Source organism: Cynoglossus semilaevis, chromosome 16 (genome assembly GCF_000523025.1).
Source record: "Cynoglossus semilaevis isolate Cse_v1.0 chromosome 16, Cse_v1.0, whole genome shotgun sequence".
NCBI lineage: Eukaryota > Metazoa > Chordata > Actinopteri > Pleuronectiformes > Cynoglossidae > Cynoglossus > Cynoglossus semilaevis.
Window position 1 is genome coordinate 10,018,233 of NC_024322.1, and position 18,007 is coordinate 10,036,239.

The following is an 18,007-nucleotide window of genomic DNA, read 5'->3' on the forward strand; positions in this document are numbered from 1 at the left end:
GTGTGTGTGTGTGTGTGTGTGTGTCCAGCTGTGTTGCAGACATATTTTAAGCTGCTTCCCAGCCCGTGAAATAAACTTAGAGCTGGCGACTCAGAGACCTTTTACAGAACATGTGTGAACGGTTAAAGCGTGACACAACAAAAGAATGATTCATTTGTCTACGTTCGGGGAAAATCCGAACAGAGCCTTTCAAAATCTTCCTTCAAACCCCGGCTCGCAGCTATTTAGTCTAATTGAAATCTATCTTCATAAACCCCCAGTCTGTCTGTGAGGCAAACATCTCCCCCAAACACTCTCCCCCAGCTATTGGGTTTCCTGCAGCTGTCGCCTCATGAACACTCAGTGATCACAGATTTTCATCTGCTTGGCAGAAGCGCCGCTTCCTGCCTGTCGGGGTTTCTCTCCACACAATAGAACAGTGAGAATAAAAACTGTCACTTGGATTATTTTTCCCCGTTCTTTGGCACGAAAACTGTTCCTAATGGTAGAGAATCTGTGTCGCAGTGTCCTCCAACTCTGGTTCCACTGTGTCACATGCAGCACACGACAGTGTGAACAAACAGGTGTCATGTGTATTTTCCCCTGTCCTCGGTGTAACCGATGAAACAGGTTGCTAAGGAGATCGATCTGAGTTTTGGTTTTGCAGTAATATTGTCACTGGCAGAATATGACCAATTACGCTGGAAATAAAAAGCAATACAACTGTGGCTATAACTGTTCATTGACATTTCGTCCCAAGCGCAGCACTTGGCTGCATCCGAATGCTCTGGCACTGCTCTTCATATGGTGAGCATTTCACAATGCTCTGCTGGGGTACCCCAGATTCCTTTGTCTTACGGTTGTTTAGCAGCTGTGTAAAAAGCTGCCGGGGACAAAGACCTATCTGTGCAGGGTTGAATACATTCAGCGGGCGAGCAGCCAACACTTCAATCCTACAGGCTCTCACAGTTGAAAAGCAGATTAAAGATTTCAGCTCTCAATCCTCGCCGATGAATCGACCGCTTCGGAGTTGAAGCGAAACCAGAAGAAGTTTTTTTGATTTTACATCGACAGACGAATCCGATCACTGCAGCATCTGTTCTTAAGTTTCTTAAGAAGGAACTTCGCAAAGTTTAGACTAACTAGTAAAAGACATAGAAAACAGGAATGCTTGTGAAGGCCGAGCTAAAACAGATGCTGTGATTTACCAAAAAACCCTTGACTCACAGTAACAGCCTGATTATGTTCATGGTTAATTTATGATTTAGTAGTTTACTCACAAGTTACCAAACACCTGACAGTCCTCAGGGCTGGAGAGATAGTTCACATGATCTAAAGTCATCTGAACAGCAAGATGAAAAGCAAAAGTAATTGAAGATTTGTTTTTTAAGTGACAAAGGATTAGTGTAGCATTCAAAGATGTCTGTACGGAGGTCAATCAGCTTTCTGCTGCACCCTGAAACTGGGTGAAAGTTTGGGTTTCCCCAGTTTCCCTGTAATGATAAAATAAGGAACAACAGATGACAGAATTCAGACCCAAGGTCCACAAACAAGTACTTCATCATTAAAATTGTCCAAAATAAACACAAGGCTAGCTAAAAAAAAAACAAGTTTCAAACCTAAAAACTGAGGATGGTTATTTTGGCTTTAGAAACTTTTGACTGGGATTCCCGAGTCCAGAAAATAGGATATATTAAGTATCATGGTGTAAAAAGCAGACATGTCATGTAGCTAAATGAGGGTGAGGGTCTCAGGAGGTGAGGCTGGGCTCTACCATGGAGCACAGTGAATAGTGAGGGAACAATTAAAGCCAAATTTCCACGTATCTAAATAGACCCAAGGTACTGGTCAAACAGACCCTGACTCACAGTCTGGGTCAGACCCATGAAGATGTCTGCACTAACAGACCTGCTCTTGTTTGACCAGTCAAACTCCTCTGTGTCTCGTTATCACTGCCTGCATTGTAAACTCCACTTGTCGGCCATTGTAAATTTACTGTCGGACTCTTGGCGATTTTATGGAACCGACTGTCACCCGGCCGTGACTTTAGGATCAATGAGATCAGGAGACTGGGGGGGCGGGGTCAAATATGACCTTATTATGCATGTATGTGACAGTTTAACCTTGGTACAACTTGCAGATTCACAGGTCATGCAGACGGGATAAAGGACAGATTGTATCGCTGGCACATTTCCATACAAGCCCTGGGTTCAGACGCCTTCACATTTCTGAGATACTTTTTCTCTTTTGCATACAGGGAGTATTTTCAGATATTTAAATGCGGTCCTTTCTCCACCATGTGACTGTGTCACTGTGACATGTGAACTCGCTCATGAGTAACCCACTCATCCGCTGGCTTCCCCTCTGCTCTCTAGTGAATAAGCTTTTTGGTGCGAGTGGCGGCCGAGACGTGCTGAAACAAGCATTCACTCTCGGAAACTTTTATTCCTATCATTTCATGTCACAATGCTCAATGCCCCCCTTTGTTGTCCGATGACTTAAGCTCAATAAATTAGCACGAATGCTGCAAGCTGCGTTTGCTGAAGGGCAGAGGAAATCGACAAAGATGAAAGAGGAGCCAGGAGATTTTTGCGGACATTACAGAGAAATAATAAACTCTGTTGTTGGGTTTTTTTCCCTCTTTTCTAGCACAAAATACTTTCAAAATGTTCTTTATAAACTTAGTTTTCTGCATAATTAACAAAGGTTAATCCATCTGCTGCCATCACTTGACCTCAGAAGATCAGAGGGAAGCTGGAGCCAGACAAAAAGCCGGCTGGTCAGCTGCCTTTCACAAGGCAAGCAAGAAAAAAAAAAGGATCACTTTAAACTCACATTGACGCCCTCACTGCATTTAGGAAGAGCCACAGAAAACAAACAAATCCTGACTGGATTCTGTGACGCACCAATCGACTACAGCACAACTCTTGCACTCTAACCACCCATATTGGTCAGTGAAATTCTGGAGAAAGTCTTTGGAAATCTGTCAACATGCCTGCAGATGTCACTGTGGTAAAGGTTCGCTGCATGTCATTAACATCTAAACTCAGGCAACAAGGCCGCTCTCCACCAAACTGACCAAAACATGGGAGCTTGGAGTAGTGATGAGTTCATGTGGGAAAAATGCAGCCCATCCATGGAGCCAATCAGATTTGAGGACTCTGGAGACGGAGGAAAACATTTATTGGAAGATAAGCACAGAACAAATTGTATTTCAAACAAACAAAATTTGATTTTTGCACCATGCGCCCTTTGACCTTTACGCTTCAATGACTCAGACTTGCAGTTCTGACCTTTGTTTTCTGCAGCTCTTGGGAACAAATTCATGTCCAGATGTTCGCCAACTTCGCATGAGGACAGTTTGAAAAAAAAAACAAAAACAAAGGGTGATCTTCCGGTTATCTGTGTTATTGCTCCACTGAGTTGACAAGTTGCTGATTGCCAAAGAACAAAGAAAAAAAAAACAGCCGTCAGCTGCCTCAGCATTATCAGCTCAGGGTTTTTCCTCTCTTCACACTCAGGATGACAGGTCACAGGACATACAGTCTACTGCATACAACTGTCACAGTAATCACTGCTGATGCGTGGGCTAAACAATCCGACACTTTCCAGATGTCCTTATTCAAAACAAGTAGAACTTCACACCAGAGAGAGAGAGAGCGGCAGACTCTCGACACCTCGCAGCAGCGATGGGAATTAATTAGAATTTACCGGTTCTGATTCCATTATTAACTCTGCTGTATGTGCTCAGTGGGTCAGAAAATATGCATTAATATTGCATTAACTCTTATGCAAGAGTTAATGCAATATTAACCCAACCTTACTCTCTAGGTAAAAAGTCTGCTAGGTTAAAAATGCTAAATGTTAGCATTTAAATGCTAACATTGGCAGGCGACCCAGAACTTGGTTACTTGTGACTGGAGGCAACCTAAACTTATCTCCATCATCTAAATGTAATCAAACTGGATTGACTTTATTCGTAGTTTAGGAAACACTGATCTAGAAAACGTGTCTTTGGAATTGTTAAGCAAGCAGACTAACGGTTCCAAGGAATCGGACCATTAGGAGGTTCTGCAAAATCTCTGGAGCAGCTGAGAGGATTTACGCACGTATGTGGTCTTATCTACGAACGTTAAATGATTTACTTTTGACATCTCTTTATTGCCAGTTCATGTTCAATGACAGACCGTGAGGTCAGTAACAGCTGAGCAAACTCAACTCAGGCAGGATGGTTAATTGAAGACATATTCAAACCTGTCAGCTGTGATTTAACCTTTTTCCCCCCAGTGACTTTGTGACTCAGAGACTGTGATGTAACATTTGGATCTGGTTCGAATCCAGCCTTCGAAGTTCCTTTTTTCCACAAGACCAACACACGGAGAACAAAACACTTGAAGCACAAGTTGATGAGTTTCCATGAGGAAAAACAATCCTCCCCTCCTTCCTTTGCAATCAGCATCTGGCTCAGAGAAGAGAAGAGCAGAGACCGTTCACAGTCAGGTCCATAAGTTGCCTTTATTTGATTAATTTAATCTTCCGTCCATCTGCTGACTTAAATGAAACGCAAAACTGAAACTGTTTTAGGACGCTAGATAGAAAAGATGAAGTTGTTCAGGTTGAGAGCCTTTTTAACTGCCCTTTTTTAAAGTGTTTTTGAGACACGGCCGTGACATTTAGCAGAAAAAGAAAACATTTTATCTGGCTTGTTCATTCACTGATGGAAATGAACTCCAAGGAAAAGATATTAACACTTCTTTTTCCTGCAGTACTACGTCATACTTTCTCGATCGATGCGAACAGTTTCCAAACACTGCGGGCGAACTAAAACCTCAATTTGTTTCCAGTATCGCTGCGACCAAATGTTTGGGTATTAGCTCTGGACTAACATACAAAGTATTTGTGGAAAAATGACTCGCTGTCTCCCGCTGAACCCTCGGTGGACAGAGGCCAAGTCGTCCTCCCACATCCTTGACACAGGCCTGTTAGATCGTTCACGAGGAGAATAAGCGGGGGAATCTCTCTGGAAAACATGTGGCCCCACTGAGAGGTGAGGGTCACCATGAAATCAAATCAGCTGTACGAGCTCTGAGCGGCAGCTTCACTTCAGGGGCCACAGTCAGATTCTTTACACACAGCCTGTTGTTAAACCAAAAAAAAAAAAAAATAACCAGTATCAGGATAATTTGTTGATTTGCAACAACTGTCTAACACAAGAAAATACATTAATGGCAACTTTACAGAAACTAGAAAACTTGAACTGTAACCTGTTACAAAAAAAAAAAACCCCTTTCTTTTCAGACAAACTAATTACTGGAGACGAAAATAAAATTAGCAACGCTCTCGAAAAACTGTTTGGGACTTTCACACCTTGCATGGCTTTTGCCCAATCTCGCTCTATAAAAACAAGCCACAAAAACTAAGAGTCTCTGGTCGGCACTCTTGGATTTTCCCTTTCAATTTTAAGTCACAATGAGTCAGATCTGGACCACAGGCAGGACGGTTAAACACACACACACACACACACACACACACACACACCAAATTTCTCAAGACGACAGAGTGCTTGCGTCTCTAAAGGTTAATGCAGTAAAACTGGTTAAACCTTGACCCATAAACATGGGTCACCAGATGACTTCTCACTGACTGACCATCAGTCTCTGACTAACAGGAAGTGGACTGTATTTTTTGCACAACATTAAGAAATGGCTTCATTTTCAAATGGTTACGATGTTATTCTTAGCCGGGTTCCTGTTACTTGGTTTCTGGTAACTAACAGTCAGCAGGAGTTCAGATTTTAGGTTACACTGCATTTACACTTCTCTAAAATGAGGTTTTTAATAAACAAACAGGAGTTCCTGATGTTTCCAAATTAATGAATATATTTGTCCGAGAGGAACAAAAACTTTGAATAATCACATGTCAGGCCTTATATTTGAGTTGTTTACTAGGTTTTTCTTGTTGTTGTTGTTTTTTACATTTAAACCAAATAATGTGGACCTCAACCTCAGACTGAACATTAACATGGAACCCCCGTAAATATAAATATTGAATACAATTATTTATCACCCATTGTTATTTCAAATATCCCCAAAGCTCATACATTCAGGTATTATATTTAGGTTTTATTTTAAAAAGAATTGAACGCCCCTCTTTGGTTCCCCCTGCTGAAGGACCTCTGCTTTAACACGTACAGCACCAGAGGACACAGTCCCTCACTGAAAGGCCCCATAACAGTCTGTGAATATATAACGGGGCCACATTTGCAAGCGGAGAAAGCGCCGGAGATCGTTTGCCAGCAGAGCTACGTCCTCTGTGAGAAAGTGAAAAGAAGTCTGTGGGGAATTAGTTCACATGGCGTCGTCCGCTCTCTTCAACTGAACCTCCCGCACATTGAGAACCACTGATGTCCCCGCACAAAGGAGCAGCTCCAAATTAGGAGCACAAAGAGCGCTCTGTGGGAAAACCTCAGGGTGAATTAATGAGCACAGATACTCGTTCTCACACCGGCCTCAGCTGCTCAACAACACAAGTCCGCAGAATTCTGCACAGTGGCAACACACAGAGAGAGAGAAAGTTGAAAATGGAATTCTAACTCTTCAGTATTGACTCGGGAGAAGCGCCAGGGCAGCTGGGAGTGAACGCTGGCTGTTTTATTTTTGTCATCTGCGCCACAGTTTGTCATATTTTTTTTTTTTTAACAGTGTGCTAGAACAGCAAACGCCCATCATGTCATGAGCTCCTCACTCCCCCATACCCTCCCTCCTCCCCCGCCCCTACTTGGGGCAGATTTGAAGATGGAACACTCCCTGCTCAACTCCTCAGACACTGTACAAGACGTGGCATGACATGCACATCATCTGGGTAACTCAACAGGTTGTCATCACTCCCCCATCCTCCCCTCCCCACACTCTTCATCAACAAAACCCATGTTGCAGTTTTGTGCAAAACTTTGCAACTTTTGCACAAAATGCAACAGAGTGGTGGTGACTTCGTCCAGCACTGACACCCCGCGGTGACAGCAGCAGCACGGACAGTGATGCAGCCAGCTGATGTGTTCTTCAACACCTCCAACCGCCTGCAGCACAGCTGACGGAGCCTTGGGTTGAAGCGAGTCCTGAGTCCAGACTTAATCCCACTAATCGCTTTCTTAAAGCTACTAATGCCGATTCTCGGGAAACCGGGTCAGGTACACGGACGACTTCTAGGATGAAGTCAAATAAAGAGTAGAAATGTGTTCACTTCGAGCTGCGTCGGCGCAACCCGCACATCTGGAGCCACAAAAACAACATCAACAAGTACAAAGCGAGCTGTCACCTCCTTAATGTCGATAATAAGTGTCTGCGGAGAACGTGAGAAATTGACTCACCCATTTTTTTTTTCACGCAAAATCCCCCAAAGTGTCCAAATCGTAATGAGTGAACGGAAAGTTTAGCCCCTGTTCCACTGATGTTGCGTCGCGGGATGCGCACTGGCCGCCTGGCTGCTCCGAACACTCCAAGCTGCGTCCCTTTGGAGACAGCCTCAGTGTGACGTCAGCACAGAGGGGGATTATGGATGGGAGGACGGAGTCCTGGTCAGGAAGTTTCACTGCTCAGCTGTAGTACAGTCTAAGATCTAACGTCAGTAACTTCAACCGTAGCTCAGGTTTCTCTGATATTTTACCCGTTTGTTTTAGTGTCTTTTTAAAAAGAAAATCTTGGCGGTAACTGAGCAGATTTCACAAAAGCCCAGGTTTTAATATGACTTTTACAATGATTTTGTACTGAAGAAAAAAATCCAGAAAAATATTTTTTAACTGATGTCTTTCCATGTCAGGTGCTGGAGGTCAAAACAGCAAAAACTCCAAAGTAACAAATATATTTGTTCTAGAGAAACTCGACATTTCCAGTGAAAAAAAATTAACTAATCACGTCCTCGACCCTTGGATTTGAGCTTTTTTCTAAAAAGGATTATAGTTTGGAGAGTTCATTTAAATCAAAATAAAATGTAATTACTGTTTCTCCATCCAATTCCATGCTGATGTTTACACAGAGTAACTGAAGTAAAACTGTTACTGTGAGGCTACTGTCGTCAGCAGCTAAACGTGTTATCAATGGCGCTGATGATGCATTTAGTTTCAACAGGTCAGAGGTCACTCTTGTATTCGTTTACTCATTTGTTTGCAGATGCTTTAACTGCACTTTTTTTTCATCCTTTGGCTGGGTTTGCGACTTATACTCAGGTGCGACATATATTAAAATATAGAATTTCACGTTTATTATTTTCACACTGACAGCCACTAGAGGGCACTCTAGGCTTGTGTACCAGTATCTGCTACTCCTCTAAGTCACACTTTTCTTCATACTTTGGCTGTGGCGACTTATAGTCTGGATAAAAAGGTACAATGAATATGACACACAAACTAGACTTAGCCTCCTTTATTACTGTTCTAGTTGTTAGCATGCTACTGGAACTCTTCATTTCAATAAGATTGTTTCTACAAAACCATTTTCCATTTCCACTTCACTGATTCACCTTGCCAGGAATTTGCACAGACTGAAGTTGAGATAGGGACACACATTTGGATTCTCGTACTGCAGTAACGTTTGCAGTATTTCTAGACACTTCCACAAATCTGCCTCACTTGCAGCCACTTGCACAGGAAGCGTACGGGGTGATCTCCAAGTTGTCTCTCATTACTTCTACGGGAAAAAACCCATCATGGTGATGTCAGTGATTTACAAGTGTCCAAATCGTAATGAGTGAACGGAAAGTTTAGCCCCTGTTCCACTGATGTTGCGTCGCGGGATGCGCACTGGCCGCCTGGCTGCTCCGAACACTCCAAGCTGCGTCCCTTTGGAGACAGCCTCAGTGTGACGTCAGCACAGAGGGGGATTATGGATGGGAGGACGGAGTCCTGGTCAGGAAGTTTCACTGCTCAGCTGTAGTACAGTCTAAGATCTAACGTCAGTAACTTCAACCGTAGCTCAGGTTTCTCTGATATTTTACCCGTTTGTTTTAGTGTCTTTTTAAAAAGAAAATCTTGGCGGTAACTGAGCAGATTTCACAAAAGCCCAGGTTTTAATATGACTTTTACAATGATTTTGTACTGAAGAAAAAAATCCAGAAAAATATTTTTTAACTGATGTCTTTCCATGTCAGGTGCTGGAGGTCAAAACAGCAAAAACTCCAAAGTAACAAATATATTTGTTCTAGAGAAACTCGACATTTCCAGTGAAAAAAAATTAACTAATCACGTCCTCGACCCTTGGATTTGAGCTTTTTTCTAAAAAGGATTATAGTTTGGAGAGTTCATTTAAATCAAAATAAAATGTAATTACTGTTTCTCCATCCAATTCCATGCTGATGTTTACACAGAGTAACTGAAGTAAAACTGTTACTGTGAGGCTACTGTCGTCAGCAGCTAAACGTGTTATCAATGGCGCTGATGATGCATTTAGTTTCAACAGGTCAGAGGTCACTCTTGTATTCGTTTACTCATTTGTTTGCAGATGCTTTAACTGCACTTTTTTTTCATCCTTTGGCTGGGTTTGCGACTTATACTCAGGTGCGACATATATTAAAATATAGAATTTCACGTTTATTATTTTCACACTGACAGCCACTAGAGGGCACTCTAGGCTTGTGTACCAGTATCTGCTACTCCTCTAAGTCACACTTTTCTTCATACTTTGGCTGTGGCGACTTATAGTCTGGATAAAAAGGTACAATGAATATGACACACAAACTAGACTTAGCCTCCTTTATTACTGTTCTAGTTGTTAGCATGCTACTGGAACTCTTCATTTCAATAAGATTGTTTCTACAAAACCATTTTCCATTTCCACTTCACTGATTCACCTTGCCAGGAATTTGCACAGACTGAAGTTGAGATAGGGACACACATTTGGATTCTCGTACTGCAGTAACGTTTGCAGTATTTCTAGACACTTCCACAAATCTGCCTCACTTGCAGCCACTTGCACAGGAAGCGTACGGGGTGATCTCCAAGTTGTCTCTCATTACTTCTACGGGAAAAAACCCATCATGGTGATGTCAGTGATTTACAAAGACAGGCCCTTTACAAAAACAATGGGAAATATCCTCAGTCTAGTGCGCTGGTATCCGGTCTCCAAGGAGGCCTCGCTGCCCTCTCGTCCAAGCCGTCTTTTCACTGGTGGCCAAGTGGGCGATTCTCCATGGGTTTCATGGTCAAACAGGGCAATCTGCCCAACATGGCAAACACAAAAAGGCTCAGAAAGACAAATATTTAACCGGTCGACTTCAGGCTCACAAAGAAAGTAGTGCCATTTATATAAACTACAAATATGGAGGAAATAGACGTGTGATCAACGCAGCTGTCAATTCATAGATCAGTCATTTAAATGAGCAACACCTTCAGCTTCTGGATGAGAAGCATCTACAGCTCACAGAAATCTTTACTTTAACACAAATCACTCCACACTGGTTTTTTAGCCTTTCTGCCAGCATGGATAATCTTCATGGGAACATTCCAGTGTTGCACAGGCTGTCGCAGCAGCTGGCAGACACCAGGCAGCAGGCAACTGTTGTCAGGGTGGACCGTGGTAACAACAAAACACATCTGACGGGTTGTGATGTTCGTTTGCACATATGACCATAGAAATTCAAGTGCATGGTCCGACACTTGGTGAAGTCTAATTTGAATTATGCTAACTCAGGCATGGGCAAACTTAGGTCCGGGGGCCGGATGCGGCCCGTTCAGCTTTTTAATCAGGCCCACCAAACTTTTCCAAATTGTAGAATTTATTTATATTATTATTATACTTCTGCCTTTTCCCTGCAATACCCACAATTCCCCAATAGACGACATCGAAAATGATAAAAGCATCTTAGCATTTTATCCGTAGGCATGACTTTTACATGTCATTTATCTTAGTTAACACGGACGCTCCATCTATCTGCTCCTGACCCGGCCCCACTGTTCAATTTTAGGACAACTTTGGCCCACGCCTGTGCTAACTCGATCATCACTTGTGGTGTCACTCAGCTTCATCACTGCCATACATACTTGTTGTGTTTCTGAACAAACTCAAAGCCAAAGAAGTTGAAGTAATGTGTAACTTGTCAAAGCAGCTAAGGTGGTGCAGGGCTACGGCCGCCATGGCAACGGACGGCCGGGAAAATGTCACCCACCGTGAAGTGAGCTTGAAGAGGGAGTCTGTGTGAAGTTGGTCTCAGTCTTAATCTTATACAGCCTGGTTGAACAGTTCAGTCCTGCCGGGACATCAGTCTGTGTTTAAGTCACTGTTTAACTGAGACTGTCTGAGTGATAGAGAAAAACCAAATACTGGGAAAAAATAAAACCCTGCTCCTCACAAAAGATATGCAGTTCTGTATTGATTGCGTCTTCGAGATAATTTGATTGACGACCTCAGTCTTTAAATTCCTTTCTTGGGGGTAAAGCAAATGTTGAGAAACAGGAAACTTAACAAATCTGAAGATAAGGTGTCGCCGAACAGTGTTACACAAACCCTGAGAGAAAGATTACCACGTGTTCGAAGTACGTTCACCAAAGCAACAGAATTTTGACTTAAACTCATACGTTTCCTCACACACACTGCCCTGATGCTTTGTAGTAAAGTGGAAAACACACAACGTCTAGTGTGAAATCAACATCTGGTTTAGTATTTGGAAGGAAGTGGAAAATAAAATTTCACTGGCGTCTCTGGGAAAATTCAAGAAAAAAATGTGTTTTTTAACCACCGTCCACAAAAGTCTGTGAGAATACGTTATTCTGTTCAACATTACCTACAAATATGGAGTATCCTGCCCAACATCTGAGAACAACCACAGGCTGAACATGTTGGTGCCTCAACGGTTTTCCATTTTTAAATAAAATCCCTCCATCCTCAGGGCACACATGCTCAAATCCCAGGGCTTACATTTACTAAAATGCATTTTCAGCCAGACAACAAGTGTTGTGAGTTGCTTAAAAAAATATTGAAAACAAACAGCCTAACACTTACCCCATGGCAGTTGGGACTGGCTGCAGCGCCCCCTGTGAACCTGAAAAGAATAAAGCCAGATTTAGATTAAATAAATAAATACTTTTTTTTCCTGTTCTATCTGAGGCGTTTGTAAACTTAGTCTAAAATCCCCATGTTAAAATAATTAGCAGGGCGCCCTTACTAGGTCTGCCTTACAAGCAGAGCGTCCTAGGTTCGATTCCCAGGCAAAAACACATGTGTGTGTGATGGGGCCCCCTGTGGCAGCCTGCATTTGCTACATGCCTCCCAAATGGACCCTACTTTGGACAGCACTGGTACAGACCATCTCTTAGTAAATTGTTTTTTTTATTCAGTGACAATGATGTTTTTCACCCAAACAACACACAAATGGTTTTTTTTTATTCAATGACAATAATGTTTTTCACCCAAACAACACACAAATAATTATGAGCACACCAAAAGAAAACTGGGTTAAAGGTTACAGCGTACACAGTCAACGAAGAGCCACGTCAGAATGCGAACACGGGCCGTATGCTATGTGTTCCTCCAAAAAACAAAATCGATTTCAGGGCGCCCCCAGGTTGGATTCTTTAAACATTTCATATCTGGAGAAACAGCTCCAGAGGGTCACAGTGAGTGATGAGCATGTAAGCAGCACTAAGCTGCCCATGTAATTTATTACATGCTTTGGCCCCCAGGGGAGAGTGGGGGGGGTGGTCTTAGAGCAGCTTCACACACACACACACACACACACACAGCTGGGGGTCAGACAGGAAGTCACATCCTGGGTACTTATATTTATGTATTCCATCGTTGTGTTGGAACAAATGGTTGAAATCTACAACGACGTAGAATAAGAGCGTAGAGGGTTTAAACCAGGGCCGTCAAAATTAACTAAATCAGATTAAAACAATCAAGGAATTTACACCTGGGCAATGACGCCTACTGTACTGTATGGTCAATAATTCCAATAATGTTGCTCTAATACACAGTTGAGACACAGGCTGCTTTTTATCCACAATGTTGAGAACAGTTTTCATTTCACCCAAACACCTAGAGTTTAAATTACTCTCAACAATTAACATCACTTCACAGATATTCCTACATTTTTCCCCCCGTATTAAGGAACGTTGATTCATCTGGATTAATCATGATTAATGATCAACCAAATAGTCCGAACAAACAAATTGAATGTGCTGCCTTCACTGACAGTAAGAACATATCCAGCAGTAACAGAAAGACGTGGGCGTGGCCAGATCCAGAAGACCACACCACACAGTGAAGTGTGGAAACAGATAAACAAAGAGCAACTATACACACCCTCGTGACTCAGTCTTTATAAATAATTGGATCATTGCGACGCCATGTCTCCACAGTGTTAGTTAGCATCAGTTTAGAGGGAGGGGGAGGTTATACAGCCTTGTATTTTGTTTGTACAGAAACTATTTTCTTCTAAATACATACTGTGACTTAAACAAGTCTAAATTAAGACACTGAAAATATACAATTTCCGAGGACTTGTTTACGTTTATACAGAGACACTGCTATTGAAATCGTTGGGGTTTAAGTGAATGGATAGGTTGATGAAATGCTGCCATCTAGCGGAGAGGTGTTGATGGAAGTGAAGAAAAATTTAAACACGCAGAAAAAAAAATCAACATATACATAAGTTATAAAAGTAAAGTGATTCGACGTGTATTTAAACTGTAATTTGTCTTTTTTTAAAACCAAAAATACACAAAGCAAAACGTCACCATTAGATTTTTGTAACTTTGTATCGAGTTTCTAGAATACAGAATGTTACTTTTTTTTTTTGTAAAAGTAAAGTCATGTTGTCACCTACTGTTCTCACACAGCCTCACTCTCAGTGTTGTGCTTTTGCCTGCTGTGTATTTAGAAACATTTTAATTAATAGATTTTTTTTTAATAAAAACTTTTTTTTCCACTTCTCCTTGTCACAAATGTTAAAAGAACATTTTAATTAATAGATTTTTTTTTTTAATAAAAACTTTTTTTCACTTCTCCTTGTCACAAATGTTAAAAGAAACATTCCTCTGGAGGATTCCTGTTATGTTTCCAGACAGATTAAGAAAAGCAGTACGCTTGAGTTTACCTGAGGGAAATTATCAACTCCTTGGATGACAGGCGCCTCATTTGAATGGTATCGCCTGTGAGCAGCTGCTCTCTTGTTGACTTTTCTGTGTGGGATGAAAGCTCGGCGTCTTCTGTGTGTGTGGCAGCTCTGTACGTTTCTTTTGTTTTTGAAGAAAATATTTACATTTAGAACGATGGAAAATCATAAAACAAAGACTGGACTTCTAGGTAGAATATTTTTATATTTTAGGATATATATCCTAAGTTATATTTTTATATACAGTATATCCACATATATACATATTTGTATAAACATATACACAAACATGTATACATATATACATATTACCACATTGATACTGACAAATTAAAAACATTAACATTGCTACTATTAATTGTATTTTTATAATAATGTCAATGACACATTTATTTTTTATTGTACATATTTAATCCAGGCATGTGACTTATTAACTTGTTGTAGTTGGATATTATACTTTAACATATTTATAATGTTATATATTTATAGAGAATTGTGAGCAAATCAAATACAATTAACAGTTTTATTCTAATAAAAGCAACATTTTTATTAATATATTTTCTGAACACATGATTTCATATCATTTTACCCCAATACTATTTGATTTTTGTTTTTCTTGCCACATACAAAAGTGTCATGTTGTCTCGCTCATTACATCAATATATTGACTTCTCGTGTGGAAGATTAACCTGCAATATCAGGCGTGTAAATGCTTGTTCTGTAGCTCACCTTAAAATCAAAGTGAACTGATGTGAGTATAATTATTCACATTTACAAAGTTGTATTTAAAGTGATCACGCAGCTTCAATTGGCAAACTGATTACTGTGAGTCAGGATCACTCCTAATTCCTCTGCTGGGGCCTGTCTTAGATGTGATGCTAACTGTGACACCACCTGGTTATGTTCAGTCACTTACACCTTTGTTATCATGGCATACAGACTGCTGTTCTTATAGAAATTGTTTGCTTAACATCATTTATTTTGTTAAGTGGATAAAAATGTTTTTAACACAATTTCAAGTCAAGTCAGTCAGACTTTCTTTACAGGTCAAATCAGAATTACAATTAAAATATACTTCTAAAAAAAACAAAAATAGACTCAGAAGAGTCAGTATTCACACAGCTGACTGCCCTTAAATGATCTGTAGACGTCAGCAGCCTCTCTCACCAACTCACCTTCTCCTCAGCTTCGTTTTGTTTTTTTGTTTTTCTTGAACTCTAAATCCGTCCCTTTGTTAGTCCACTCAGTGGCAGAGTGGTCCGTGCTGTTGCCCTACAGTCCGCTGGTTTGATCCTTCGTGCGTCATTAGCTCGTGGTTCTTCCCCGTGTGTGTAGGTTTTCTCGAGGCCAAAAACAAACAGGATTCAACTGATTGGTAAATTGAGCACAGGTGTGACACCGCCCTCACCTGATGACTGTTGGGATTGACTTCAGCTCCAGTCAGCTCTGAGAGAGACAGTCATCTGAAGTGAAATCTAACTGTTGTGAACGTTTGTCACATTATCTGTTGCAACAATGTGTCAATACATGCCATTTACAAATAATAATATGCTTTTTTATATGTATTTGTTTTACTTATTATGTTGATTATCTCATTATGTTATGTTATGTTATGGTATGTTATGTTATGTTATGTCACCACAAAAATAAACAACTCTGTTCTCGGCTTCTGAGCGTCATAAAAAGTGCTGTAATGTATCAATATGGCCTCCGGAGGCGCCTGTTCCATTAGTAATTCCAATCACTCCTGGGAATCAAGTTTATCAATAAACATCAGTCCAATTGATCCGCAATCGGTTCAGCGACAAAATTAAATGTTATCTACCTCGTCTAGTTGTTGTAGAGTCCCTGTCGTTTATTCTGGATTTGTCTTCTGCCCCTTCATTATTTTCAGCTTTGGGTGAGGTTTGGACAGAAGGGGGACGACCTCTAGGACTATCGTAAAGGTCTTAGAGGTTCATGATGAATGAACTGCTGTGTTACACTGAAGGTCGACAGTTCAGTTGAAGTTACTATCAGTGGATCCATATCACTGTTTTTGCCCGTTCTTCATCATCTGACCATATTGATGACGTAGAGCAAATCAAGCGTTGCCTGGTGGCTCTCTCCAGCCTGATGAGAACAGCTGCCCCTGATCAATACGTCCATTGGATAAGTAAGACTTAATTGAAAAATGTTGCCCAGTTTGTGTCTGCCCTCAGACGTAGAGTCCGGGCCCTTGGAGTCAGGCAGAGTCATGCAGGATGCAGAACAGAGTGCTTTGTTATCGTGTTCATAAGGAAAAAAAAAGTGTGGACCCCCCCCCCCCACCCACACACACACACACACACACACACACAACTGTAATATATGGGCAGCGTTGAATTGTTTTCACCAGCCCAAGCCCTCTTAGCTAAAGAGTGTTTCATTCGTCATCAGAAAACTACAGCTGCTCCAATCCGCTTATCAATGTGTGTCTGTGCCATGTTTCCATGGAAACTGTGTTTACTGCCCCACGGTGTTCTAAAAATGGTTCCAAAGTGATAACAGTGCCAGTGCAGGCTGCACATAGATGTGAGGGACAATGACAGTGATTGACAGAAAAAAAAACAACAGAGATTTTAATTTGTGACTTGAGACAAAACTTTGTGTCTGAGGTTTTTCTCACCTGACGATAACGTTTCAACTAAGTATGAAAAGATAAAAATGAGATGAACTAAAAATATCTCCTGCCCTTTTCTGTACATTGGTCGTTCCTTCCTCCCAGACATCCTTCACTGAGCTGCCCTTAAAAAACTGCTGAATTTGATGAGCTCAATTAAAATAGAGGCCAATTAGAGAGTGAGGCTGACCTGGAGTCAGGAAACTAGAGGAACGGGAGCAGAGAGACAGATTAAAAAAGTACTTATTTTAATAAATGTTAATATAAAATATAATCGGTTAAAACAAAGATTTAAAGGTTGAAATGAAAGTGTCTGTTGTTGTTTTCTTTACTGTTGGTTAACACTGTGTTCATTTCACACAGATGTTGTAAAGAATATTGTTCAGAGTCAGTGAAGCCTCCGTGGTGCCTTCGTGTTACTCCCTGTGGACGCTGACATTTATTATTTATGAGCCCAGACCACAGAGTGGTCAGAGAGTGAAGCTGGTCAACCTTTGTCTTAATGAAAGTGAAGCTGCTCCCAATAAGACCTGAAACCTGTAAACTGTGTCTTCACATGTTCATTATGTATTTCTTATATAATCTTTTTAATTTTAATTTTAGAAAATGAGTCAGTCTGCACTATCCTGAGAGGAATTGGACTGGTGAGGTTGGGGGTCTGAAATTTAAATTACAGCTTTGGAAAATAAATAAATAAAACAAAATTAAATAAATACAATAGATAGATAGATTTCACATTTTTATTTATCAACTGTGAAATCTATCTATCTATCTATCTATCTATCTATCTATCTATCTATCTATCTATCTATCTATCTATCTATCTTCAACCATTTAATCTCAGCCAATCACAGCAGCGATACACCCTCCAGTTCTCCAGTACAAGGCCACACACTGAGACAAACCACCATTTACACTCCCTCTTATATCTACGGTCAATTTAAAATCTCCCTGTTTCTTGTTGGGCTGTGGGAGGAAACTGGAGAAAAGAGGCCACCAACCAGGCACCAACAGACGGCAGTTCATACAGAAGGAGCAGCAGTTATCTCTGAGGATCATCAACCACCAGCCCACTGTCGTTTATACTTCAGAAACAACAACAAAGCAGGGACTAACACGCTCCTCTCTGCTGCTGAGACGTACAGAACTGTTTTCATCCAAGGCCGGTCACTCACCTCCAACGTGTTGTTATCATGACAGGTTGCGTGCTAATCACTTCTGCCATGTTTGTGCGAGCCCATCACGTCTCGTCTTCTGACCGTAAGCCTTAAACTATAACGCTGCGCA

At 41.1% G+C, this 18,007-nt stretch overlaps 1 protein-coding gene and 1 long non-coding RNA gene across 2 annotated transcripts in view; both read right to left on the reverse strand.

Moving 5' to 3' along the window:
- gpm6bb (glycoprotein M6Bb) overlaps positions 1-7,498 on the reverse strand; it is a 32,016-nt gene extending 24,518 nt beyond the window's left edge. The window contains exon 1 of the mRNA XM_008328559.3: positions 7,346-7,498. Coding sequence (XP_008326781.1) covers positions 7,346-7,349 — 4 coding nt within the window. The 5' untranslated portion in view covers positions 7,350-7,498. The remainder of the gene's footprint in view (positions 1-7,345) is intronic.
- A 2,096-nt stretch (positions 7,499-9,594) lies between these two features.
- Positions 9,595-15,502, reverse strand: LOC103392036 (uncharacterized). The gene is made up of 4 exons (XR_522856.2): positions 15,255-15,502; positions 14,062-14,200; positions 11,967-12,006; positions 9,595-10,184 (listed from the first exon to the last, which is right to left on the reverse strand). It is a non-coding gene; the product is annotated as an uncharacterized LOC103392036 (long non-coding RNA).
- Between the last annotated feature and the right edge of the window lie 2,505 nt (positions 15,503-18,007).